We start from the raw sequence: 25,423 nt of genomic DNA on the forward strand, positions 1-25,423 counted from the left end.
CAAGAACAAAAAGCAAGGGAGATAAAGGGCAACCTTGACGAACGCCTCGCTGAAGAGGGAAATACGAAGAGACTTGACCATTAACCAGAACCGAGGCTTTAGGGGCAGAGTATAACAAGGAAATGAGAGAAATGAAGCGAGGACCAAAGCCATGCCAACGCAGTGAAGCAAATAAGAAAGACCAGTCAACTCTATCAAAGGCTTTCTCTGCGTCAACAGAGATAGCCGCTAAGGGAATAGAAAGAGATGGGACTTTATTTAATACATTAAGGAAGAGACGAGAATTATCAGAGGTCAACCGACCCTTCACAAAGCCACACTGCTCCTTACCGATGAGATGGGGCATTAAGGGATCTAGGCGTAGAGCCAATACTTTAGCAAACAGCTTATAATCAACATTCACTAAAGAAATCGGGCGGTAGTTCTTACAGAATTTAGGGTCGCGACCGTCTTTAGGGATAAGAAAGATGGTGGCTTCTTGAAACGTACCTTGCGCTCTACCCGATAAAAGAAACGATTGAAAAAGAGACAGGAGTTTAGGGAGTAAAAGGTCAGAAAAATGTAGGTAAAATTCAATTGAAAAGCCATCAGGACCAGGAGTTTTGCCCTTGGTAAGAATAGTCAGCGCCGAAGAGAGCTCATGTAAAGAAAGGTCAGCTTCCAGATCCGGGAAATTAAGATGAGACGTCAAGGGCTTAGGAAGTTTGTCTAGGTAAGCTTGGACAAGAGAGGGAGAGGGAGAAGACTCAGGTGTATAAAGAGTACGATAAAATAATTGAAATTGTTCAAGAATATCCTGAGCTTTATGCAATAAAGTATTATCAGAAGAGTAAATGGAGTCAATGAATGAACGTTCTTTGCGTGATTTGAGATAATTGGCTAAAAGCTTCCCTGCTTTGTTACGCCCACCATAAAACCGGGCACTACTACGAAGAAGCATTGACGAGGCATTATCGGTAGTTGATTTGTTAAAATCTAGTTTGGCACGAATAAGTTCCGGAGGAACGGAATTATTAGAGGAAGAGTAGAACTGGTGCTCCAGAGACTTAATATGGGCTAATATGTCCCTCTGTTTCTGGAGAAAACGTTTCTTTTTCTTGGAAACAAAATCAATAACAAATCCGCGGGCGGTAGCCTTAAAGGAGTCCCAGAGAAGATGAGGGGAAGTGTTAGAAACGTCATTTAATAGAAAGAAATCAGTAGCAAAAGAACGGAAGGAAGAGGAGAAAAAGGGATCAGTAAGGAGAGAATTGTTAAAGCGCCAACAAGAGGATCTGGAAGGAGGGGAAAGAAGGTCAAGATCTGTTACAATAGGGGCATGGTCAGAGATAAGTATAGGTTCGATAGAAGACGACAGCAAGTTTTGCGACAAGGAAAGAGAAAGAAAAATATAATCAAGACGAGAGAAAGAGGAGTGAGGAGGAGAGAAAAAGGAATAATCAAGTGTGTCAGGGTGCGAAAGCCTCCAAGAGTCAGTGAGAGATGCTTGAGAAATGGTGTCGAGAAATTGTTTGTGGGGTTTGTGAGGTATGAAACGAACACTTGACTTACGATCAAGAAAGGGGTCCACAATCTGGTTACAATCGCCACCTAGAATGAAGAGGTCATCTTTATATTGAATACATTTGCTAGTAACTAACGGCCAAAAAAGTAAATCAGGTTGTGTGGGGCCATAAACATTAAACACAGTTAAAGGGATAGAATTAATTGACAATTTAGCTAGTATCCATCTACCGTCAGAATCAGACTCTTGTACTAAAACTTTACATACTAGCTTTTTATGACACAAAATAACCACACCATTCTTCTTGTTGGTAGAAGGAGAAAATAGAACCGTACCCACCCATCCACGCTTTAATTTGAGAGACTCAGTCTCCGAAAGATGCGTCTCTTGTAAGAGAACTATGTCAGGATTATAAGAAGCAAGGTGGGAAAGGTTTCTCTGACGTTTGATAGGGTTAATAAAACCTTTTACGTTCCAGGAAATTACTCTGAACTTAAACACTGAATAACATTATCAGGAACAATATCTACAGCAACGGGTAAAAAACAAAACATTTGTAAAAGATAGAAGCAGAAAAGAATAGGTATTAGAAAAGAAAGCTCAAGCAAGGTAAGGGAAACGAAGAATAAAGAATATAAGAATAAAGAAAGGAAGAGAGGGGAAAGGTGAAGAGAGAAAGATACAAGAAGAGACAGTACAAATCCATAAAGGACGACTGAAAATAACATACCTGAAGGGAACATGGAGAGGATATCGGGGCAGTGGATGACGCAACAAGACAAGAATGACCTCCCGAAACCAGGAGGACAATCCGACCGCACCAGGATGGAATGAGAGACACGACTCACATGAGGGAAGAGGGGAATACTTTAGTCGATCTGGGTAAAGAAAACAAACACGAGAATAAAAAACGCTGATAAGAAAAAGGAACACATAGATAAATGCATAAATAATGGAATGCAAACAGTCAAGAATTGTGAGCAATAATAAAAAAATGGGAAAAACAAATAAGAGACTTTGAGAGACAACATATCAAAACTCTTAAGAATAAGACAGAATGAAGAAAACCAACTGCATAATAGACCAAGGCAATGCAGAAACATTATCAGGAACGACCTGGAAGAAAAAAGGAGAGGGAGCAATCAACCACTGGTAGAGGTGGAAGTATCCATGCCAGCGTTGGACTGCATGTGAATAAAATTTTTAAGCTCCGCAGGATCCTGAAAAGTCCAAGTCTTATTCTGATGAGTAACTTTGAAGGTACAAGGATGGAATAAACCAAATCTGGCACCAAGAGAGCGCAAAGGTGTACGAAGGTTCAAAAACTCTTTTCTTCTCGCTGCAGTAACATTGGAAACATCCTGAGCAAGGAAAACCCTCTGGCCCAACCAGGAAACTTGGCGCTTGGCTCTAGCCGCAGAGAGGACAAGGAGTAGGTCCGTGAACTTCAGAAAGAGAATGATAACTCCTCGAGGCTTAGTTGCAGTTGATAGACGAGGACCAAGCTTGTGAGCCCTTTGGATACTAAGAGAGGTGGTAGGAGGCATATCCAGAAGTTTCGGGAGGAAAGAGGAGAAGAACGAGACGGGGTCATCACTCTCCAAAGACTCCCGCAGACCATAAATGCGCAGGTTGTTCCTCCTATTTCTGTTTTCTAAATCCTCAGTATGCTGCTGAAGAGCAAGAACAGATTTCTCTAGCGAGGAGATACGCTGAGAGTGAGATTGAAGCTCCGAGATCTGATGTTCCACCACCGACACTCTGTTCTCAATAGTTGACTATCTCTCCTCAAAAGTTGCATCTTGTGATTGGTTTCCTCAACAAACGTAAAGCCCGTATCTCCTCCAGAATTAACTCCATGGAGATAGGGGGGGATGGTTGGTCCGGAGGAGGAGAGTTCTGTTTTAATCGTTTGGTTGACGTTGCAGAAGAAGAGGACTTACTGGAGGCTGGCTGTGACAAGGGAGGACGACTGGACGACGCTGCCGCCATTGGATCCGTAGAACTGAAAGAAGGATCAACTGATGAGGAGGGGGAAGGAGGAGCCGTGGAAGAGCCCTTTGAGGGTACAAAAACAAACTTCGGGTTGCGTAGCTTGCCCATAGGTGTACTCCAATCAAATCCCCACAAAGATCGCACCACAGGGGAGTGCGCAGCGTCGTCACAAGATTTTCAATAGGCACTTAACGGGATCACGCCGATCCACCCAATGCCCTCACAGCCACCTCCACCTGTCACGAAGAAGAACCAAGGGCTCCGAAGGAGTTGAAGCAGGAAAATAAAGTGGCACAAAACAGCGTCTGACAGAAGTCCTCAATCCACAAGCAAACTGAGGAAAGTGCACCCTTGTCAATAAAAACTCCTTTGAAAGATGGCTATAAAGGGTTAAATACAAAAAGAAGAAAAAAGTGAGGGATTATGCATTGTCCAGCGTGGTCGCATTCCGAAATTCCATGTTCATGAGGGGAAATACAGCTGCGTGTAAAGCATCGCGCCGAAAAACAAAATGGCGGCCGCTATGAGGAGCATACAAAACGGGATAAAAGCGGAGCTTTTAAAAGACACCGAGCGCTCATTTCAGGCTCACCATGCGCTCTTCATGCTCCGACTGCAGGAACCGGCGGAGAGCGTGGGGAAACATCGCGTAAACCAGCGCTAGGAAGGAGAGATCATCCCAGTGCGGCGGAGCTCCGGACTCAGGCGGCCATCTTGAGCGGCGTCGAAGCCACGCCCCCATGCATGTCACTTTTTAATGAAGTTGTTTAAAGGTTTGGCACACGTTTCTTCCAAGGCCCTTCATTATGCGTCAGTGAGACCTTTGCATGGTCCTTACTATTCTGATGTGCACTCCTTTCGAGCCTGTGCACAGTTGCTTTCTTTGGCTTCTCACTATCAATGTTTTTTTTCTTCTTATTGCAATCACATCTGTGTGCTGTGTCAGTGAGCTGCAAGGGCTGTCAGTGCAACCTCCAAACACCACTTTCTTTTCAAACAAACTGGTATTGAGAATAGGTTTGGTCAAAGGTTGTATCACTCTTTCATGTTGGTCAGCCCTTTACCTTTCCTACCTTTTTCTCTCTGCTACATCCTTCAAAAGAGGAGGAAAGACTCCCCTTTCTTGAATTAAGGAAAGGATACATTTTTTACATAGACTGCACAAGGGAATACTTTGTAGACGCAGTGCAGAAACTGAGCTGGTCCAGGTGGATTGTGCATAAAGATATGATATGCCGTGCCCAAGAAGGAACTCCTAATAGCCTATGAGCTCATTCCACTCGAGCCAACGCTGCCTCAGGAGCATTGGCGAGGGGCGTCTCTGTCCTAGAGCTCTGCCAGGCACCTACATGGGGGTCTGTGCATGCAGTCACCAAGGTCCACCGCCTAGACAGTGCAGTCCTCTGGTTTTCTCTTCCCTTTGAGAGGTACTGCTTGGGTATCTACTCTAAAGATGATGAATTTGCTGTTAGAAATATCCTTGAAAAGAACTCGTTACTTACCTTTGGTAATCCTCTTTCTGTTGGAGACATAATTTAACAGCTGATTTCTCACTGCCCTGTGGAGTGAACTCTTGTACCTGTTCAAAAAGTCCCAAGTTTCTTTAGGCACTCTGTTACCTCTAATTTTTCACAATAGATTTGTGTCTGAGGGCACGGAGGACGGAAAACAAAACTGACGTCAGCAGACAAGGGTGGGCCTCTATGCGGCTCTGCACCATCACTTCTGGGGTGGCACCAAGCAGACAGTGTCACCTGCCTGACATGCGGTAGCAATTACTGGTGCAAATTCATCCATTATTATTCTTAAGGTGAAGAAACTGCTGTTAGGAAGAGTATCCACCAGTAAGAGCGTTTCCAAAGGTAAGTAACTTGTTCTTTTGAAGTAGATGCTTAGGAATATCCTTTGCTTTCCTATCCCTTTCCACCTAAGAGAGTCATTGAAGGCCTGTGAAGAAGTAATACCTTTCCTCTTACTTGAGTCTTCTCAAGGTCTTCAGCAAGTGGCCTTCTGCGCTAAACAACTCTGAGAAGTAGAAAATGAAAAAAGACCATGGCTTCTGCCAGATATCTGGAGCCACCCCCAATATGGTTACCTCTTATACATCCTCGGTGATGCATACATTGTTCACATTTCTGTGCTGTAATTCCATTATTTTCAATTCCTCTAGGGCACAGTTCTCGACATCAGACAAGTACCGGGATGGTAGGATGGGAAGTATGCTCGTGGATGTACCTTGCCTTGCTGTTTACTAATAGTGGAAATGCCAGATTATTATTACCGTAGTTCAGTAAAACTTGAGAAGTGCACTGCTTTCTCAACAGTTTAAACAAACACTGTACAATAGGCCTCTGGCTTTATAAAGCAGAGGCTGCAGAGATGCACAGTGTCTGAAGGTAGATTCATAGTAGTTGATTTGAACATTCTTGACTGAATGCGTTTGTGTGCGTACTTGTCTTAACTTCTGCTGCCGACCCCGAACTTTGGTCTGAATGTTACCTTAAATAGCGTACAGTTTGCTTGTGCCTTCTAGTAGCAGTGACTGATGTGTTTGGAGGAGAGTAGCCTTGAACTAAAAATGGTCTATTTCTCTATTGGCTACGACATGCTTTTGCTGCCTCTTGGTCTTTCCTTTTATTGTTCTTAGAATTATGGCCAACTCTTGAGTGTTTACAGATAAGGATACTAAGGCATCATGTGGTTGCTTATGCAATCATCTTGATGACTTCTTACCTGGGCCCTTAGAGATGTTTACTACTTTTATGTGCCCAGGACTCCTACTGGTGGGTTGAGTTTAAGTCGAGAGAGCTGTATTCCATATCAACCAGTACTCATAAAAGGGTAGTTACCATCATACCACAATTGAACAGGTGAAGTCCCGATTTCCCTGCATCCCATTTACTCGCATGTTGCCATTTGAAAATATTTACTTTTCCAAGTTGATTAGCTAACCTAGAAATAGGCATGACTCCCATGATTTAGACGTTCATCACTTTGAAAATGATCTGTTAATGATGAAATATGCTGCTTTCTTTTCCATTAGGTTTTACTTCTGCTACCCTAAGTGATTGCCAGTGGTTAGACTATTTGCAATCATTCTTCCCATCACATTTTGTGTGGTTCATGTAAAGTCCAAGTGGCCAAGGTTATGACCTTTGTAAGTGGTAGCAAATAAAATTCAGTGTTACATGGACCAAAAACAAACCTGTCAACACAGGTATCGTCTGTCAGACTGTCTCTCTTTCCCAATTTTTCAATCCATTTGGCCAATGGCACATGGCTTCCGAAAAGTGTTTTTCTGCAAGATTCCTGCTGATGCATTGATTGGTATAGAAATGTTATATTTGAAGGTTTTGGAGGTCGTGGATAAAATGGAGTGTGAACTTTGGAAACCTTATCTTTCTCTGAAGAAACACTTACCCTCGTCGGTCTCCTTGGAATGCATTTTTTTGTAGATATGTACAATTGATACATTTCTTTTATAGTCTATTATGAAATCTCAAATTTTATGTGAGTTAGAGAATGTTGTTGATAATGTTTATTCATTATCTGGTAAATTTGGCTTTGGCATAATTCGGAATATGTAGACTGGGGATTATTTAAAAATTCAATTGGTCATTTACAACCATGGCTCAATGGTATTATCAAGCAAAAGAGCAATGTGTTTGATTATGCCCATTATCATGAAATAAGAAGATTGTTGTAGCACCAGCGAGCATGCAGTTCTGCCTTTAAGTGAAGTTAGACCCTAATGTGAGGTGGATCTTCACTCACCTCAAGATGTGTGCTCTAGAAATAGGTCCAAACCCCGCTGACTTGTGTAATTTTGGGTGTAGTCAATGTTATAGCCCTTACACAATTTGAATCATGGCTTATTTGTGTGCTGTGCCTTGGAACTGAGACAAAAGCAACATTGAACCAAATGTTTGTTGCACTTATCATACGGTCAGCCTCTGATGCCATTGCTAACGTATGCTATTTATTGTATTTTTTGTTGAACTTTTGAACTTATTGTTTGAGTGGTGTACTATGAGATGTCATGAGGTATGTTCTGCGGAAAGTTATCTGTAAACTCAACTATTACTTCCAATCTTGAGCAGTAGAAATCTGCATTTTGATTGATCTGATTTCAAACACAAATTGCAGAGCCCAGTTATTTTATTTAGAAAACCCAATATACCCTTTTGAAACTTGACAATTGAAGTACATGACGGTAAACTTTGAATTGGTCTATATTGAAAGCTCACCAAAAGGAATTCACTATTGTTATGTAGTAGCAACCATCCTAGTGGCCTCAGAGATGGACTGCCATATGGTTAGTTTCTACATACACATAGAAACTGCAAGTGGAAAGCAGATTATTTCATGGAAGCAGCTGTCCTCTCTAATAAACTGATAGACAGAGGGTCTCCCAAATGCCTTGTATCAAGAGCACTCAAAAAGCATGGCATTTTCCTCGTGAAATACTACTGACTCCACAGATTTAATCTGGCCACCATCATGTACCTTGAGCCATCACATTCAGTCCATGAATTAACAAAGTGACTAAAATCATCATTACCGGCTGACTAATAATAGAACCGCCCCTATTCTTTTTTAAAATAGAAAAAAATCTTTGTGACCACTTGGTCAAAGCCATGTGCTAGAATCCCACTATTAACTCCACTACGAACACTCTCATCAGTATTTGGGGTCTTCCACCTGATTGAAAATGTCTAAATTGCTTGGCCTGTCTCTGAACCAGTAATACCAAACAATTTAGACATGGGAACATAACACATACCTGGTAACACAACACAAACTATGACTCATGTAATGCAATGTATGCTATTTGGTGTCCCTTTAACCTCCTATACATTGGCCAGACTATGCAGAAATGTAGACAACACATTATCTACCACAAGAACCGTGGTCATTGGTAAACTGAAAACTCTCCTCTTGTTGCTCATTTCATTGCTCATGGTCATTCCAAGTCTCAACTGAAACGGCAATTTATAGATCAAATCAAAGTTCCCCTAAGAGGTGGCATCCTTCAAGATTGACTAAATAAAGGCAAATGTCAGTATATCACCATACCGAAGTCTATGGTTTACTTGAATGGAATGCCATGGTTAATTTGTAAATTCTTCATTCCTATGTAAAATATAGTGAGCCTTTTTAGGACACATCAGGTTCATTGCACTACTCCATGTGGAATATGCTCTCCAATTAATTTGTATGCTTTTCCTGAGATTCTCCTCAATTCTGTCTACTATTTCTGGATTATTATGGCTGACACCCTATTTGGCCAAATACTCACTTTTCATACCTAACCATTAGTTTTGTCCCCCATGTCCTTGTGTATATCACATGATAGACTAGGTGTTCTGCTTGGGTTTTCGGATCAGATAGAACCCGCTCATCAGAGCCTCACTAACCCAGCCAGAACGTTACCCCCTCCCTAGAACCTATTTACAATAGTGCAACCACATATATCTACCACCTAAGGACAGGGAATTCCTACTATACATACCAAGACCTCTTATAATCGGCGGCCTCGCGATCCCCTACGAATCCAGACCTCTCTGCCCATACGACAGTATCACAAGTGGCGGCCTCGCGATCCCACACAAATCCAGACCTCTCTACCCAGACGGCAGTCTCACAAGTGGCGGCCTCGTGATCCCACACGAATCCAGACCTCTCTACCCAGACGGCAGTCTCAGCACAATCGGCGGCCTCGCGATCCCCTACGAATCCAGACCTCTCTGCCCATACGACAGTATCACAAGTGGCGGCCTCGCGATCCCACACGAATCCAGACCTCTCTACCCAGACGGCAGTCTCAGCACAAGTGGCGGCCTCGCGATCCCCTACGAATCCAGACCTCTCTGCCCATACGACAGTATCACAAGTGGCGGCCTCGCGATCCCACACGAATCCAGACCTCTCTACCCAGACGGCAGTCTCAGCACAATCGGCGGCCTCGCGATCCCCTACGAATCCAGACCTCTCTGCCCATACGACAGTATCACAAGTGGCGGCCTCGCGATCCCACACGAATCCAGACCTCTCTACCCAGACGGCAGTCTCAGCACAAGTGGCGGCCTCGCGATCCCCTACGAATCCAGACCTCTCTGCCCATACGACAGTATCACAAGTGGCGGCCTCGCGATTCCATACGAATCCAGACCTCTCTACCCAGACGGCAGTCTCAGCACAATCGGCGGCCTCGCGATCCCCTACGAATCCAGACCTCTCTGCCCATACGACAGTATCACAAGTGGCGGCCTCGCGATCCCACACGAATCCAGACCTCTCTACCCAGACGGCAGTCTCAGCACAAGTGGCGGCCTCGCGATTCCATACGAATCCAGACCTCTCTACCCAGACGGCAGTCTCAGCACAAGTGGCGGCCTCGCGATTCCATACGAATCCAGACCTCTCTGCCCATACGACAGTATCACAAGTGGCGGCCTCGCGATTCCATACGAATCCAGACCTCTCTACCTAGACGGCAGTCTCATACGACAGTTCATCCTATGATCACCATAACATACAAAAAGGGAATCAGTCTCACTATTCATCAGATCACACAAGGATTGCCAGTTCAAGCATAGCCTGTTCTCAGGTTCGAGGGGCTCCTCTTTCCCTTATTCAGTTACCACTTACCTGATCAGGGTTAACATCTGTTCATGTAGCCGCAGCTGACTAGAAGAATAGGCTACCCTCTCATACAAGAACACGCAGCACATGTTGGTTCACTACAAACTGGGTACTTTATTACTCATTACATACACAATCACATAACATTACGATATAACACATAACCTGCAAAGAAAAGTGAAAGATTAAGTTGTACACTCTAATAAGAAAGTGTCGACATCACCTTAGTAGTATGTAGCCTGCACTCAGTGGTCATCTAGGTTCCCTTCTCGTCTGTGCCTCGGCTCGCCTGGAATCACCCTTCTCCGAGTCACTGGGACCTCTTCCTTATCGGCTACTCTCTCCTCTCTGGCTATTCTGCTAGGAGAGCATCTGTCTCTCGGTTCTTCTCCGCCTTCAAGATGGCGTCTGTCTTCCCTGGAATAAGTAGTAGCTTTACTGCTAACGGCTAGATGCCGCCTACGGACTGAACATGTAACTGCCTCAGACTTTCACTAATATAGAGGTGCGTTTCCTCATGGAAAATTCCGGCCTGTAACCTGCCGCCCACCAAATTCTTGTACCTCCCCGTACCAAGGACACGTTCCCAGCCGGCCGGCCTGATGTAGTGTCTTCGGCATGAAGAAAAATACAATCCTTCGATAAGGGCCGGCCTGAACCGGTTCTCTCCAAGCGAATAACACCTCATAACTAAAACATTACATTTGACCTAGAAGCATCCCAAGCTGCCGGAGCAGAAAGAAAGATGGAGTCTCTCCCGTTTGAGGCCTACCAGGCCTGAATTCAGCACGGCTCCATGAAATACCCTCACTACAGGACAGGTTATCCCTAATACTAACGAATCTATCCCCTAGGCTATGTGTGCGAGCCCTGATCTATGGGGAAGAGCACAGAATCATGTCGAAGTGCCTAGTAAATAGGCTCCATTCACTACTCTAACCCTTAGGCTTGAATGGTAAGAGACTGAAGTCACATTCAATCATTGTTCCTCACAAGAAGGCCGGGAAAATCGAGCAGAACACTAGGGCATTCTCCTTGTTTCCTTGTTTCACAGATGCCAGACTCTTGTTGGCTTGGTGCTTACACAGGTGGCATTGATTGTCCTGCGGCCCGTGTATTGATTCCATTCTTGTTGGGAGCAGTTGCCATGTTAAAACTACGGTGTTGTACTCTTGAATTGATGGCCATTACCCATACTTGTGTAGTCTGATTTTCCTGGTTCTGCCTTCCCGCTCCACTCTCCTCTCTTCTACCGGACTAATGCAGTTTTTCGCATCCATATATATTGATGGCCATTTCCAGTGATGGTGATCTTTGATTATTTAAGATCCACATTTTGGCATTGCTATCTAATTCCTTGGATCCATTCTTGATTTTGTCAGCAACTCTTCATTCTGGTATCTCTTTTTTATTATACAGTTTTTTTCAATTGGACGTATATATTTGTAGTTGCCTTCTGGAACATTCTGCAATGTCCCGGTCCTTGTCAAGTACTTACCTCATGTTTTCTGTACTAGCAAATGGATTTTTCTTGGATGTATTTCTAGAGAGGATAGTGTGGACCAGTGTTCCAACAAATTAAATGTGATGCTGATTCCATCACTTAGAATATGGAACTGATTACAGTTATACTGCTTGCATCATCAACATTCAGAATGCTGTAAGAGACCTGCTCTAAATAGGCATAGGGAAGACCAGTAACAGTTATGAAGACCTTAAAGAAAGAAAAGTTTCATCTATATACATGCAGGAGTTTATTGTGAGAGTTCAGCAGCTCTTTCCAATCGTAGCAAGAGTATTTGGAGTGTAAAGCATCTTGCCAAAATGTTTTGGGAGCTAACACTATGGGGCATAGAGTGCGAAGTCAGTCAACAATCCCTTAAAGGCCAGATATTACTCCCCTGAATTTTCCCAGTGTCTCGATTTACGCCCTTCCTTAGGATAGTAATATACTTAAGGGGCCTCCACCCAAGCTTCTATTAATGCAATGGACAAGCTGGAAATACTATGTTGGTCAAATGCTAAATTCAGATCAGAAAATTAAATAACATTATAGAATCATCTTTCTGAAGGTGTTCCACTAGGTTGATGCCAGACAATTTCTGTGTATTCTGGTTTACGGGGATCCTCCTTAGAAAATTCTGCGTTTGTGCCTGAAGCCAGGCCAACTTTTGTCATACCAACCTCAATGAAAATGGCTACTCTGGACCTAGTTCTAACCACTAAGGAAGACAAGTACAGGGTGAACAGTGGTGCCCTACACATACCTGCCTTTCGAACTCAAATGGATCGTCCTACAGACAATTTGACCGAGAAGGACTGAGCAAAGTGGTGGAGTCTCTGGTGCAACAAAGGGACACATCTCCATCACCCCTGGAAAACAGCAAGTTTGAATGAAGGAAGTATAAGTGAAAAAGGTCTTGCTGCCTTGGGTCTTATCTAAGCTGTTTTTACCCCCCAGCCCCCACCCCTCTTGTTTTGCATTAGGCCTGAAATGCTAGATGCTGTTGTTGCTCCTGTAAAAACTGGTTGTGAGACCCACGTGTGCATAACCTGTGTGCTCTTTGAAATTTCAAGGGTTCAGAGAATTGAATAGGCTAGGTGTTTAAGTTCAGGTAATTCAGTAGTGTTTGGTCAATAGTAGCTATCATAACAGCAGGGTCAAGCAAGCCAGATTTGATGTTACCCTGCCACAACCTGGGTCTTAGTGCAAGGAATTACTTTCTTTTGCTATAGGTATCAATTGAATGGTCTGCAGTTTTACATCTAGGGAGGAGCTATACTCTTTGTTTTGAGGCCTGCATTTCGATGACAGAGAAGACAAGCTATCACTGACCATGGATTAACAGGATTCAGAGATCCACTTATGCGTAACCTTTGTGCTCTTTAAAATTCTACGGGTTCAGAGAATTGAATATCCTGCAGGAGAGGAATGAAGTTTCTCAGTAAAGCTATCATGTTTTTTTTTAGTTGCTCGGGAATGCAATATATACAGATGTTGTCTTTTCACAAACTGTCCTCCTGGTTCATAACTTTGAATCATAGATGCCAAAGTTCTGAACCCCTGTCTGGCTGTGTATGCAACTTTCTTTTGACTTCTTTCAACCTACTATCAGTTGTAGTCCAGAATGTCTGCAGGAATGCAAACACAGATTCATGTGAATACGTACTTAAGCCATCGTAGAAACAAACGTGTAATTTTATGTGTTGATGACGGGAATGTCCTTCATTATCACATTTAGGATCATTTCTATGGCCTTGAGTAGCTGTTGTCTGAAGCTTGCTTGTCACTGCTAAAGGCCTACGAGAAGAGCAGTTGCCTCATCAGTCTTCAAGAAGACATTGAGTTGAAGAGTGGGAAGAAGGTTCAGGTACAACTCTTTCGCAGGGAACGTGGGGTTCCAATTATTGCGTAGCTCATAGCCATCTGCATATGTGGCAAAAGTCCAATCAAGGAGGTGCTGTCGCCCCAGTGATCTGGTTTTTCATTATATGTCTAGGGGTAATGCACTGACCCATACAGAAATACATCTAACCCCTTACAGTTATAGATCCTTATGAATGAAGCCTCAACTACAGTGGAGACCATCACAATAGTTGCCAACACTAGAAGCACTGTCAAAAAGCTTGACAAGGATGCGTACAGGTCAGTAAGGGGTTTCTAGCATGTAATACCGATATTGTATATCACAATTCCCTCTGCAGCCGTGTGTGTATGGCCTGTGATTTAGTCAAGGTATTGTCGTATTAGGATCCTCTTCAAGAGGGCGTTGTTGTGCTCCCAGTGATCTCAGAGTCAGCTGTGCAGTTGTGGGGGGAAGGAATTACCGAACCTACAGAAATCTCTGCCTAAATAGGGCAATAATAATTAGAGCAGAGAATACAAGATAAAACTAGGTTAAGCAAAAGTGGGCCAATACTACTAATTTCACAGGCCTAGCGCTGCCCTTTATGTGGAAAATTAGTTTACTCTCCCACAATCCTTATGTAGGCCATGAGTGGGCACATTGCTCATGCCGCTTCTTCAAAGGCCAGTCAGCGGACTAAGGGTGTCTTTCACATTGTGTACTCTGTAAGCTCTTCAGCTCCACCTAGCTGCCACGGAGTAGGCAGTTAGATCCTACAAGTGACCACTGCCAAAAGGGTCAGGGCTCCAGGGAATCATCCGCCCTCTGCTGACAGGTCACTCTAGGTAGCTGCCACCACTTTAGGGGCAGGTCTGTGCAGTTTCATTTGTTTTTCAGCAGGATACACTGATCACACAAGCAGAACATGGCGCTATGTTGAGTGTCTCCCCTCTTTCAGGATCGTTGCACAGTATTACTCAGCTTTCAAGGGCGATGCAAAGAAACTGGTAAGTCCACTCCTCTGGCAAAGGAGCGTCCATCTTGCACCATAGATGGTTCCGTCTTGTGTCCCCCCCCCCCCTTAGTATGTTCTTAATTCACCACACCCCAAAAAAATAGTGGGCACATTGTTTTGGGAATGTTCGGAAGATCGCTTTTGTCTGACGTATAGCTACCTTATTAGCCTTGATAAATATAGCTTTGATAAGGTTTCCTGTTTTAGCAGTTTAAGAAAATCTATCTGCAGTGACAAATTTGATTTACGCTTCAAAGAAAACAGGTCGGAACCCAAACAAAGCAATTTTATTTTGGAAACATAAATGTTCAAGAAGAGCTACATTTCACTGACTGTCAAAAATTGTGCTATTAATTTGGAAGAGTGGGCACCCCTACAAACTCATTAATCCCTCTGTGGCTCGATAGAAACACAGTTCTTATAGGATCTTTGCTCAGCCTCCGGTAGCTATGACACAAGCAGCAGCAGGCAATACCAATAAAAGTGTCTGCCAACCCTCCTTATACAATAGTGAAATATTTAATGACAGAAAGACACCACAAGCAACAAACTAAGTTAGGGGGATTCAGTGAATGAATGAATGAATGAAAAGGCACTTGTAGAGCGCATGGCTACCCGGAAGTGTCCCAGCGCTATTGACTGATCAGGAAAGGAAGACGGATTAGGGGAATAGGAGAGTCTTTAGTTGTTTGCGAAAAGTTTGGTGATTGGAATTTGTGCGTAGTTGAAGCGGAAGGGAGTTCCAGAGTTTGGAGGCATTGTAAGAAAAGAGACGACCGCCGCTTCTGGCCCTTTTTATTCTGGGTACTGTGGCAAGATGCAGTTCGTCAGATCTAAGTTCCCTGTTGGCCTTGTAGGGGACAATCAGGGATGAGTTGATGGGAGGTCCTATCCCCAGCAGAGTCTTATGCTCAATACACAGAGTCTTGAATTTGATGCGCTCTTGTACGGGAAGCCAGTGGAGGGAGTGAATTGAGGGTTTTGCCGATGGTCGGTCCCTGTGAATAATCTGGCTGCGCTGTTCTGGACTAGCTGAAGTTTGGAAATTACAGATGAGGGGGAGCCTAGGTAAAGTGCGTTCCCATAGTCCAGCCTGGAAAGAATGAGCGATTGTATCATTACCTTTTTTGCAGGGGGGGGAGAAGGGGGAGGATTTTTCGTGCCATTCTGAGCAGGCCAAAACAAGTGGCTGCTGTCTTCCTGGCCTGAGTCCTAAAGTTCAGGTCCTGGTCCAGCCAGATACCCAAACTCTTGATCTCGGTTTTGGGGGAGGGAGGAGGGCCCATTCTGGGTGGCCACATGAGGTGGGGCTGGAAACTACGGGCGTTACCCAGTACCATAATCTCCGTCTTTCCACCGTTTAGTTTGAGCTGGGATGTGTCCATCCATTTAGAGATTTCTTCAAGGCATGGGAGGAGCCTGTTAGAGTTGGAGTCCGACTGGTTAAATGCGACCACTAGTTGTGTGTCGTCCGCATAGGTTACTATGTGGATTCCCAAAGGGGCTATGATAGCTGCTAGGGGGGAAATATACACATTAAAAAGTGTCGGGCTAAGCGAGGAGCCCTGTGGGACCCCGCTAGCTAAGGTGGCCGGTTTGGATAGAACATTCTCCTCGAAAACCTGAAAGATTCTACCTTCTAGGAAGGAGCGTAGCCATTGAAGAACAGTGCCATTGACACCAACACTTCTCAAACGCTGGATTAGAGTCAGATGGTTCACAGTGTCAAATGCTGCGCTTAAGTCGAGGAGAATAATGGCTGTGGAGCCTCCTGAGTCTAGGATTTTTTTGCATTCCTCTGTGACTGCTAGCAGGGCCGTCTCGGTACTCTGATGGGGATGGAATCCTGTTTGGGAGGAGTGAAGCAAGTTATGTTTTTCAAGAAAGTCCGAGAGGATCTGATTGACATACTTTTCAGTCACTTTGCTGATTCCGGGGAGAAGGGAAATTGGACGCTAGTTACCCAATTCGGTCGGTTCAAGGCCCGGTTTTTTAAGTAGAGCCTAGACCATGGCTTTTTTCCAGTTCGGGGGGGACCGTTCCAGTGTTGAGCGAAGTATTAATCAGGTGCAATAGGTTGGGAGCTAGGGTGGGGACTACCTGTTTCAAAATATTCAGAGGCACAGGGTCCCTGGGAGATCCACTCTTTACGGAAGCCAGCAAGGATATCAGGGTTTGCAGAGACAAGGTGGGGAAGGAATCGAGAGTGGGCTTGATGTAAAGTGGGTCTGAATTGATTGGGATCTCCGGGTCTTCGTCCCTCTGAGGAAGGGATTCGACAATAGTTTGAACTTTATCAATAAAGCATTGCGCTAATTTATTGCAACGTTGACCAGTAGGGTTTTTAAAATGTTGAGGCAAAAAGTGCCCAGCAAGATGTCAAGCCCTGTGGAAAAGCAACAGTTCATGATGGACTGATACCTAGGCACAATTTCAGCCAGACTTCGATAGAGTGGAAGTCGGACACCAAGTCGGTTTTCCCAGTCTGCGGTTTTACCTTCAGACTTTTGTCTGCCGAAATATAAATTCCCTTATATCCTACAGGATTTATATTTTGGTGGATGGAATATCTGTTACTTTTGTGACAGAGTAACCCGTCCACCAAGATCTAATCAGGCTCTTAGTCTCCAGCTAGTGGGATAGTTTCTTCTGGTTAGTCCTACAGATCCTGGTGCCCCAGGGCAGGTTTTTGGACAACAAGTCTCTCGCCAGTCAGGTGCCCTACAGGGTCTAGCCCTCTTTAGTCAGCTGGGCCCTCTTAGAGTCAGGAGTCCTTTTGCTTTTGTGCCCCTGAAGCAGGTAAACAGGAGGCCAACGACTTGCCCCCTGGAGAGCAGTTCCAGTCCCTGGGTGCACGCAGGCTTCAGGGGTCCTTAAGTCCTCTTGCAAGTCTTCTCGCAGTAAGAGCCAGAAGTCCGGATTCTTCTGCCAGCAGGGCGCTTCTTTTTTAGATTGAGTCTTTCCAGGTCTAGGACTATTCTGAGGTGGTGGTGCCAGATTTATCCTTTGCACTACCCAGTGACTGGTGGAATTCTACCACCTAATTGTAACATTTTTATCTGAGTCCCCCACCTCCTTTTGTAGCACATTCTCTTTGCCTTACTCTAAAATTACCCCGTAACCCCTGTTTCAGACTAGTGGAACATAGCTGCCACCAGGTAGACCTGTCTTCAGCTTCTTCGCCTCTCTCCTACCTGATAGAGTCAGAACTGATTTTCTCTCCTACTGTGTCTGGATCCTAACTGTATTGGAGGATCTTGGGGATGAATAAAAGCAGCTCTCCTTTGCATCACCAAATCTAAAGAGCTAATGCTAAAGATACTGTTTTTTTGCCATCGGTTCCTGTCCACTCCCAGATAGCTAATGCCATCTAAGTGGTCAACAGTTTACACCCATTGGTTTTTCCTTTGCCCAAAGGCAAGCCATTGTCCTCTGCGCACAGTTGTGAACTCTCCCAGCCAAAGACATATATTAGAGCTCCTGATGTGTGATGAGTGGCAGAAATAGTTTTAATCGAGTTCTTGCTCAGGCATATTTTTCTAATGTTAATTTTCAGCTAAGGTTATCAAAAAGTGACTTCACCATTAAGTAAGATTTTAAAAACTAAACAAGAAATAACTATGAAGCATTTTTCTAGCACTTCCCTAAGTGCAGTGGCAAATAAAGATGTTCTTAAGCCTATTTGAGAAACATATAGCCAGGCCTGCAGAGTGAGATAGCTGTTGCCTTTTATTTCACTGTGAGGGCACGCTAATCCTAAAATGTGGTATTCCCTAATTCTACGTATTAGCGCCCTGCCTCTACAAGGCACACGTTGTGTGAATTATGAATATTACAAATATGCATTTTCTGTATGGAAAAGGCAGATTTCCTTGCCCTGAGTCACAACAGTGCATTTAAACAGCAGCCTAGCCAGAGCAGAGTGGTACTCCTGACAGAAATAATATTTTAATATTCTTTGCAGCATACACATTTAATTTTCCATCCCAATTAAAAATGCCAAATAGGGAGTTTGAATTTACAGCGCGTGTTTTAGAGGGGAAGCCCAGGCACTTTGTTACTGGTTAGCAGTGGTAATGTGTAGAGTTCACAGTCAAGAAAAAATAGAGTTTAAAAAAAAGATGACAATCTAAGGTTACCATGCAGAAAAGGCCAACGTTTTACCATAAGCGCGGATCGTTTATCATTACAATTTCTCATGCTGAAAATTGAGAGTAAAAGACTTGATAACGTTTTTAATTATATGATGTGCAGAGAGCAGCCGTTTTAGTTTTCTTAAAGAACCTCCGAATTAGTAACTGTTTTTTTTTTCTTTGCCTTCCAGGTCTGCTCCTATCTGCCGGCTTTATGCCAAATGGGCACAGGTGAGGAGCGACGAGGACAAAAAGTGAAAGGGAGGAAACCAGGGCAGCGTCCTGGCCCGGGGTCTCAAAGGGCATTACTGACTCTGAACGACGAGAAGCGGAGCCACGCCGATGTTCTGCTTGATCTCCCGTAAGTAATAACTATAACATCACCACACCAGTGTTATTCCGCTTTGGGGGACAGCTTCAGACCCGACACATCTCTTGACCTTTATCTGACCTGTGCTGTCTCTAAGTTACTGACTGGCTGCAATCTTTGCGATGTTCACCTACTTCAGGCATCTTTTCCCCCAGTTTTAGTTCCACATCCGCTATTATCTAACTAAGAGCAGCGTTTCCCAATCTGCGGAGCGCAACCTACTGGTGGGTTGCCGGCCAATTTCTGGTGGGTCATGAAAGAGCAATAAATAAAGATGCCTTTACATTTTTAAGTTACCTTGTAATATTGTCTGTGCTCTAAAGACACTGGTCAAATGTTAGGCTATGCCTTGAACTGCTGCCTATTCCTTTAACTTAGAGGTGGTATTTACTGTAATTTGTCTGGCGGCAAACTGAGGGAAGTTTGTAAAGTGAACTATGTGAGAATCTTGCTGGGGTACATGGAATGGGAAAGGAAAGGCTGCAGGATGACATTTTTTGTTACACAATAACATTTAAATACCAGAAATAAACTGAACATATATTCAAGAAGATATCAGCAGTTATGAAAGCACAAAAATGAAGCAATTTTTTTGTAATTTGGAAGTGTGATGAAAAACAATATTTCAATAGGATCAAAATAAATCAAGACACTTTTACTTAGTCACACACAAATTATTCACTGACACATGATTTCCCAACATTATTGTTTCTGTGCTATATAGTTTTATCAGTAAAACTATAAATGAAAATTATGCTGCCTGTAAATGACAGTGTGCTACCATAAAATGCTTCAGTAATATATTTGCAAGTATTCTCCAAAATACACCACTTTTTTACATACTGTACCACTCTCCTGCTGAACCCATTTGCTACACTCTGTGAAGCTAGGATTTTTCACAAAATCGTTTGCTGCTTTTTATTTGTTGTTGAGAATTTGCTCATTTTATGTAATCATACACAGTCAGCCTACTTGTGTGTCATTTCGCACATAAATTGAGAAATATGGATGTGGCCTAATGGCCAATGTTGCCAATTTTGAATTTGAGTCCCGGCGTTGGCTCTGGGCAAATCACCTAATCTCCTATGCTTAAAAAAGGAATTGCTGTGTTTTTAGTGACTGGTCGCACTGGGCTGGACTGTTCCCATTGGGTGCTGGGTCAAGACTGATTTGCATATGGCTGGGTTCAAACTGGAATTTCTTGGGGAGCAACAAAAATGATGGATTTAGGCCCAAATCTCTGTACTGGGGTGAATGTATGACATTGTTATGCATTTTGTCCATCAATTGTTATTTTTGCATGTGTCACCCCAAGTGGGACGGGTATGCACAGATGTGGGTCCTGTGCTCTCCATGCCGCTGGAATCAAGCTATCCTGGCTGATGAGGGGTGAAACCCCGAAACCGGTCCTAGGATGTTTGTTTCCAGTCCAGGGAGGACCTGGTTTTGCAGTTTGGGCTGGACTGTTCCCATTGGACGCAGGGTCAAGACTGATTTGCGTATGGCTGGGTTCAAACTGAAATGGCATGTGGAGCAAAAAAATTATGGATTTAGGCCTAGATCTCTGTACAGGGCTAAATGTATGACATTGTTCTGCATTCTGTCCATCAATTGTTATTTTTCCATTGATGATATGGGCATCACTATAATTGTGTGTGCAACCGTTCTACATCAGTTAGAGTGGTTGTTAGACCAGTGAATCCCTCCATATATACTTGACACTAAGCCTAGACGTTTTATCTGGCCTCCTTAGATGGGTGCTTCCCAAACTTTTTAAAACCAGAACCTAATGTTTAGTACAACAAACTTTCGTGACTCACCTACCTTTAATAAACATGGGGCTGTCAATTTTCTAATGTAGTTAAAGCATCGTGTGGTAGCGCACTGTCAATTACAGACAGCATATTTTCCATTGAAATGGCCACCAGGTTTGCACAGACATACAGTTTTCCTCATAAAACTATATTGATATTTTGTGGGAATTGGGTTTCAGTTAATTGTGCATCACCAAGTTAAGTGTCTAGATTTTTTTGGATCCCATTAAAATCTTGGTTTCCATCACTTTTCAGAATTACAACAAAATGTGCTTCATTATTTCTTTCCTAACTGCGGAATGTGTACAGTTAGTTTACAGGTATGCACATTTTCTTGTGTGTTAGAAACAAATGACATCCAACAGCCTTTCCTTTCACACTCCCTATATCCATCCAAGATTGCTGTACATTTCATTTCACTTTTCTTTTCCTGACTGTAAACTGAGAGAAACAAATAAGCAGAAATTGGTCAGAAGAATTAGCCTGACAGTTGACCTCTGTCTTTATAGGCCGGCAAATGTGACAAGATAAATACAGAATTTAAAGCCATCTTTATTTATTACTTAGACTTTCGAGACCCAACAAAATTGTCTTCCGACCCACAGTTTCGGGAACACTGCTCTAGATACTACAGATGAGCCGGACAAACAGACTACTGTTACTGAAGCAGAGGAGGCTGGCTTAGTCAGACGCATTCAGGAAAAGAAAAGGCTTGGCTTGACAGTGGTTGATATCACAGAGGTCGTTTTGTCCACTGGTGCCATGAGATATTTCAGAGAGTCCTCTAGACAATATCAACAATCATCCCCTTGTCTTAGTGCCAGGATGAGGACTGGCTAGGGCAATACATTTTGGTTTCTGTCTCCAAATTGTCACAAATCTGAAGAGCATTGTGGCCCATGATACCAGCTGCCACTTCAGCACTGTCTAGTTCCACAGGCACAAGCATGGTTTGGAAAGGGGGCTAGTAGATTGGGGAGCTGGAGGTTGCAGTCTATTTATGCAGAGTCTATGGGTCTTGAAATGTGGGAAGAACTAACAGAGGTATATGAACTAGGTCCTGGGTCAAGAATAGAAAAACGCTATGTATTTGCAACAAAAGTGGCAAAATGGTGAGAACTATTCTCAGATGTATTCTTTCCAACACATACCCGTAACATACCTTACCATAATAAAGCTAAAAAAGGTCCTTAATGTCACTACTAGGAATGTTAGGAAGTTCTATCAACCAGAAAACAAATTAGAAGTGTGATGAGAAACCTTATAACATGATTGGACAAGTGTTAAGGACAAGGTCTTGCATTTGGACAGGAGAGGATGGAACAAGGTGCAAAAGAGTCTTGCACGAGGATGGATGGGGCAAGAAAGGAGCAAAGTCTTGCACCTGGGCGAGCCTGCAAGTCAAAGGCAAAGACACAGAATGGAAACAAAGTCTTGCAAAAAGCTGTAATTAGTTTGAGGAGAAAATCGATAGAATGTCCTACAACTGAGGTTAAGCGGCGGATTATACAGTACCATTGATAGAAACTCGTTCCGTCTACAAGTTCGTAATTGAGCTGATGAAGAAAATGTCGAGTTTCAGATTACCGTAGAGGATTAAAAAAAGGAGATCATGTGAAAATTGCTAGTCATTAGACACATGGCTGACTAGAAACCAAAATCCACCTTGGAAAAAATGTTCAAACCAGTTTCACACTGCATGAGGCGACGCCAAGAATAGGGGCCTTGGGCGTAAAGATTGGTTTCTGGCAGCCCATCTAGCTTTGGAAGCAACCCCATAGTCTGCAGTCCTCCGGGGAAAGTGCTAGAGTTTCACCATCAATCAAAACTGGGTTTGTGAAGCGCGACTACTCAAGGCGCTGGGGGGGGGGAGATGTTGATTTATCTGGTTGTGGAGGTTCATCGGAGAGCTAGGTCTTGTGAGGTCCTTCCTGAAGTGGGTCAACAGCGCGGATTGCCTGAGGTGGAGGGCTACGGTGTTTCAGGTCTTGGAAGCGAGGTAGGCGAAAGATCGTCCTCCGGGTCCAGTCTTGTGGATCCGTGGGACGGAGGCCATGGCAAGATGGGCATAGCAGAGTTGTCTGGCAGGTGTGTGGAAAGCGAGGGGGTTGTTCAGATATTCTGGTCCTGCGTCGTTGAGGGCCCTGTTGGCGTGTGTGAGGAGCTTGAAGGTGATTCTTTTGTTGAAAAGGAAACCAGTGAAGTTTTCGAAGGTGATGTGTCATGTGGCTGTGGCGGGGAATGTCGAGGACCAGTCTGGCTGCGACGTTTTGGGCATTCTGTAGCTTCCTAAACTGTTTCTTGGTGATGCCGGCGTAAAGTGTGTTGCTGTGGTCAAATCTGCTGGTAATGACTGTGTGGGTGACCATCTTTCTGGATCCTGTGGGAAGCCATCTGAATGTCTTTCAAAGTAGGCAGAGCGTGTGGAAACTGGACGAGTATACTGCGTTGACTAGGCAGTTCATTGAGAGCGAGGAGTCCAGTAAGATGCGGAGTTTGCGTGTCTGGCCCGTAGGGGTGGGAGGAGTTCCAAGTGTGGCGGGCCACCAGGAGTCGCTCTAGGCTGAGGGGGTGGGTCCCAGGATGAGTACTTTAGTCTTGTCCAAGTTGAGCTTGAGGCAGCTGCCTTGCATCCAGGTAGCAACTGCCTTCATTCCATTGTGAAAGTTGATCCTGGCGGCTGTGGGTTCGTTGGTGAGGAAGATGATCAGCTGGGTGTTGTTGGCATAGGGGGCGTTGTTTAGTCCATGGATTCTGACAATGGCTGCGAGGGGAGCCATGTAGATGTTGAAGAGGGTGGGGCTCAGAGAGGAGCCATGGGGCACTCCGCAGCTGATCTCTGTAGGTTCTGAGAGGAACGGGGGTAAATGGACTCGCTGTGTTCAGACGGTCAGGAAGGGGTGGATCCAGTACAGTGCCTTGTCTCGGATGCCAGCGTAGTGGAGTCTTGCGATTAGGGTGCAATAGGAGACGGTGTCGAAAGCGGCCGAGAGGTCCAGTAGGATGAGGGCTGCGGTTTCGCCCCGGTCGACGAGGGAGCGGAGGTCATCGATGACAGCAATGAGTACAGTCTCAGTGCTGTGGCTGCTTCGGAAGCCGGATTGAGAGGAGTCCAGGACATGACCAGTATGAAGCTTGAGTGCACATTAGATAAGAGAAAATCAGAAAATAAGTTCACCATCCATCACCTCACTTTTAAGAAGCAGCATGTATTGAGTCTGTTTTTTTTTTTTATAGTGGCTGTTTGAATGTACCCCCTTGCCTGTGGGAACGGGTTGGAAAGTTCCCATTTCAAAATGGCTTGTGTATATGCATGACCGTGCAACAAAATAATCATGCTTAGCATTTATTTTCATAAGTCACATGAATCAGACAGTGCTTGTCACTGTGTTGTTTGGATAACCCTCCAGGCAATTACATTTTCTAGAATCAGTGTGGTTGTCTAACCCTTTGGCATCTATGGACACAATACAGAACAGTATCCCTTAAACAAAACAATAGGTAAAAAATTGAGTGCAGTTGAGTCGAAAATTGCAGAGCTGTCCACTGAAGTTAAATCATTGAGAACAGATATGGCTTCATTTAATAGAGAAGAAAACTGAAGACTGGGAGTCTCACGTGTGCAAATCCATGGATGGGGCCTGACAGAAATTTGTCACCTGCAACACAAAATTGTTGTGCTTGAAGATAGATCACTCTGAGACAATGTTTACTTCGATGGCTCAATAAATTAAACTTGATAGATAGAATATGGTAGAAGTTTGGAGTTGAAATGCTTCCTCATCATTAGAATGTGACCTTTGAACCCCACTTCAAGTACCCCACAAAATATGCACTAGGTGCAAGAAAGACTCGTCATTTCCCAGACACTGATTCAGTGGCCCATTTTGTTACCCAGCCCTCCTGAAAAGTGCAGTTTCTCTGGACATGACATCGAATTCTAGTCAGTGAATACTCAAAGCCCATGGAGCCATCCAGCCGAGAGCATAGCCCTAGGGCTTGTATATCCTTCTCTGGAACAAAGCAACTGCAGTGTCGAAGAGAGGAGCCGAGAGAGGATCAAACAAGCCACGGATTTGGAACAGGGCTCAATAGGGATATGTAATAACTAAGATGGAAAACATGCAAACCCGGATTAGTAGCAGCGTAGAGGGCTTCTGAAAGCTCAGATGTCATTAATACCACATAGTGAACTGGTGGTCATAGTTGAAGCTCAAAGAGAAACAATTGCCAGATTGTAATAGTTGATCAAGAATCAAAAGACAGCAAAATAGATTAACTCCATGCCCCAGAAACCGCAATCAAAAGCACAAGGCTCCCAGACAAAACGTAATCCACTTCCCAGAAAATAGCTTCAATTTCTAACATAGGAACTCCAACTTCCTCAGCTTATATCCATGATAGGGCCACACAAACAGAAGTTGTAGTTCCAGCCAAGCACTCAATCGTGGAATCAAGTATTTATTATGGAAGGGCTTAATCCAAAAGGAAATTAAACTGTGGGTCTGAAGCCCAATAAGTTATTCAGAAACCTTTAGCTTTTCCTATTGAGCTCTTTTTGAGTTGAAAATGCTCAATGCCACTATTAAGGATAATAGGC

At 44.0% G+C, this 25,423-nt stretch overlaps 1 protein-coding gene across 3 annotated transcripts in view; it reads left to right on the forward strand.

The window, feature by feature from the left end:
* Positions 1-25,423, forward strand: part of SLF1 (SMC5/6 complex localization factor 1) — a 557,620-nt gene that overhangs the window by 393,089 nt on the left and 139,108 nt on the right. For all 3 annotated transcript variants that reach the window (XM_085632479.1, XM_085632478.1, XM_085632480.1), the window contains exon 14: positions 18,831-19,000. In XM_085632479.1, the coding sequence (XP_085488605.1) occupies positions 18,831-19,000 (170 nt within the window). The remainder of the gene's footprint in view (positions 1-18,830; positions 19,001-25,423) is intronic.

This window comes from Triturus cristatus, chromosome 2_1, assembly GCF_964204655.1.
Source record: "Triturus cristatus chromosome 2_1, aTriCri1.1, whole genome shotgun sequence".
In the NCBI taxonomy this organism is placed as follows: domain Eukaryota; kingdom Metazoa; phylum Chordata; class Amphibia; order Caudata; family Salamandridae; genus Triturus; species Triturus cristatus.